A 2162-nucleotide genomic window follows, 5' to 3' on the forward strand; every position below is an offset into this window, starting at 1 on the left:
TAGTGTGTTATGTTGACCCCCCCCCCCCCACTTAATTGAGTTTGTTGTAAAAACTTTTTCTGATAAGCTCTACTTTGGGCATGGTAGTACTAAACTTCCCAACTAGAGTATACTTACAATCCACAGTCAGTGTATGCATATAATCATACTTATCAAAGATTACAACAAGTTTCCCTTGCTTGGTAGTTTGTCTGGGAGTAGTTTTCAACACCACTGTCGAGGCTTGTGCAACATGTATATGTGTCAGCCTTGCTGCCAAAGATTAAAATACTGTATAAGGGGCAGGTTCCTTAACCTGGTCCTGTTTGGTAGCAGGAATACCTTTATTACAGTTAGCAGAGTTGGTATTGAAGTTGGGAACATTTTGATTGGTATTTTGAAACTTAGTACCTCTTTTCTCAAAGTGACTAGAAATCTTTGGAAACTCTCTATGGTAGAGGTTTTGCCTATTAATATCCTGCAGAACATCCTACTGCTTTAGCTCCTGATTTCTTTCCTCATAATTTTTGTTTTGCCCCCATTGTTGCTTATCACTCTTAACCATCTGCCCTTACCTTGACTACTGGTTTTATCCTTTAATTTTCCTTGAATAAGGTCTTTCTCGCAACAACCATTTTCCTGATGGTACATATTTTTGGTGCCCGTCTCCCCCTTATCCTGAACAATATTCATACCAGCTGACTTTCCCATGGCATTTTCATGCTCATGGACATTATTAACATTCTTACTAATATGACTGAGATTATAGTTGTAGTTAGTTACCTGCTTTATTTGCCTCCCCTGCTTGCGCCTTGAAGGTTTGTTGCTGGAAATGTCCTTGAACACCTGCAGCATTAGGATTAAAAGCATATGAAGAGTTTGCTGAACTCTCCACTTCAATAATATCTTGTTCATGAAATAGGGCCTTGCTGTATGGAAGCTTAGAAGCTAGGTTTGCTTCCACAGATTCCTCTCGTACTGTTTCTTCAGTAATGTTCTTCTCCCTGTTCATTTGTTTACCAATATCCACCTGATTACCTCCGTAAGCTATGCCAGTAGAGGTGTTAGTTTAAGCTATTCCATTCCCAGTATCATTCATCTTATTTGCTTTGCCAGTAACATTGTTATTACGACTACCATTTTGACCACCTTCATTCTTGTTACTGGTGATTTTGGGTTCCATTTCGCTTGATATTGTTGTGACATGAACATCTTCCCCTTGTGAGTAAACCCCAGTATGTGTATCCTCGCGACTCAGTTGGGAAGATGATTGATTTAACTTTTAACCCTCTTGATCTTTATTCGCAATGTTCCCAGAACTTTCTCCTTCGTTTTTTTTTATTGGTTCGTCAGGATTCCTTGAAAATTAATTATGTTGTAGCTTAACCTGACTAGAATCATTCCCTTCACCATTGTTATATTGATTCCAGCTAATTGAATTTGAGGAAATATTTTTGTTGTTCCCCACTTTTTCCCATCGACACATCTCACTGTTCATTGCGCCTTGAGATTTCGCTTTCCCGGAGTTATGCGAGAATTAGAGGGGGATTCGGGAAAGGTTAGGTTCCTTTCCTCCAAGTTCCCCCTCTAGGGCTGGTCCGGCGGCCTGAGGCTTACCGCCGGTGGATCTCGCACCATGTTTGGCCTGACAGAACTAGTCGTTAGGCACGTCTGTAAAGTATAACGTTAGGGAGTGTTTGGTTTAGTGAGATAACTTAGAGATAAAACTCATTATTTTAGGCTTAGGATTTCTTGTTTATATAGAGTTTAGGTATTTGGGTATGAGTTTTTAGGTTAGGGTTTAGAGCTTAAGTTTTTCTTGAATCTTTTTAGGTTAAGAGTTTTTTCCGATTTATCATTTTTATAGATTATTTTTTATCATTATAGTTTTTACAATTTAGAGGTTCTCATGCTTAGGGTAAGGGGTTTTAGGTTAAGGATTCTTTTGAGGTTTTTTCTTTTTAATTTTAGGGTTTTAAGGTTTTTATGTTTTTTTTTGTGTTTAATTTTTCGTAGGATTTAGGGTTTAATGCTTCATATAATTTCATAAGGCTTAGGGTTTAAGGTTTATCCCTAAGGTCAAGGTTAGGTTTCTTAGGATTTCAGTTTAGCATTCAAGGTCTCTTAGGTATATTTTGTATCTTTTAGGGTTAAGGGTAAATCTAAGCTTTAGTGTTCTAGGT

General features: G+C 37.8%; 1 protein-coding gene across 1 annotated transcript in view; it reads right to left on the minus strand.

Moving 5' to 3' along the window:
- The window catches only part of LOC107016557 (uncharacterized protein DDB_G0290301-like), a 2880-nt gene extending 1718 nt beyond the window's left edge, over positions 1-1162 (minus strand). The window contains exons 1-3 of the mRNA XM_015216991.1: positions 1093-1162; positions 763-1026; positions 118-252 (exon numbers count right to left, since the gene is read on the minus strand). Of these exons, the coding sequence (XP_015072477.1) occupies positions 118-252; positions 763-1026; positions 1093-1162 (469 nt within the window). The remainder of the gene's footprint in view (positions 1-117; positions 253-762; positions 1027-1092) is intronic.
- Positions 1163-2162: the final 1000 nt, after the last annotated feature.

This window comes from Solanum pennellii, chromosome 4, assembly GCF_001406875.1.
Source record: "Solanum pennellii chromosome 4, SPENNV200".
Lineage (NCBI taxonomy): Eukaryota > Viridiplantae > Streptophyta > Magnoliopsida > Solanales > Solanaceae > Solanum > Solanum pennellii.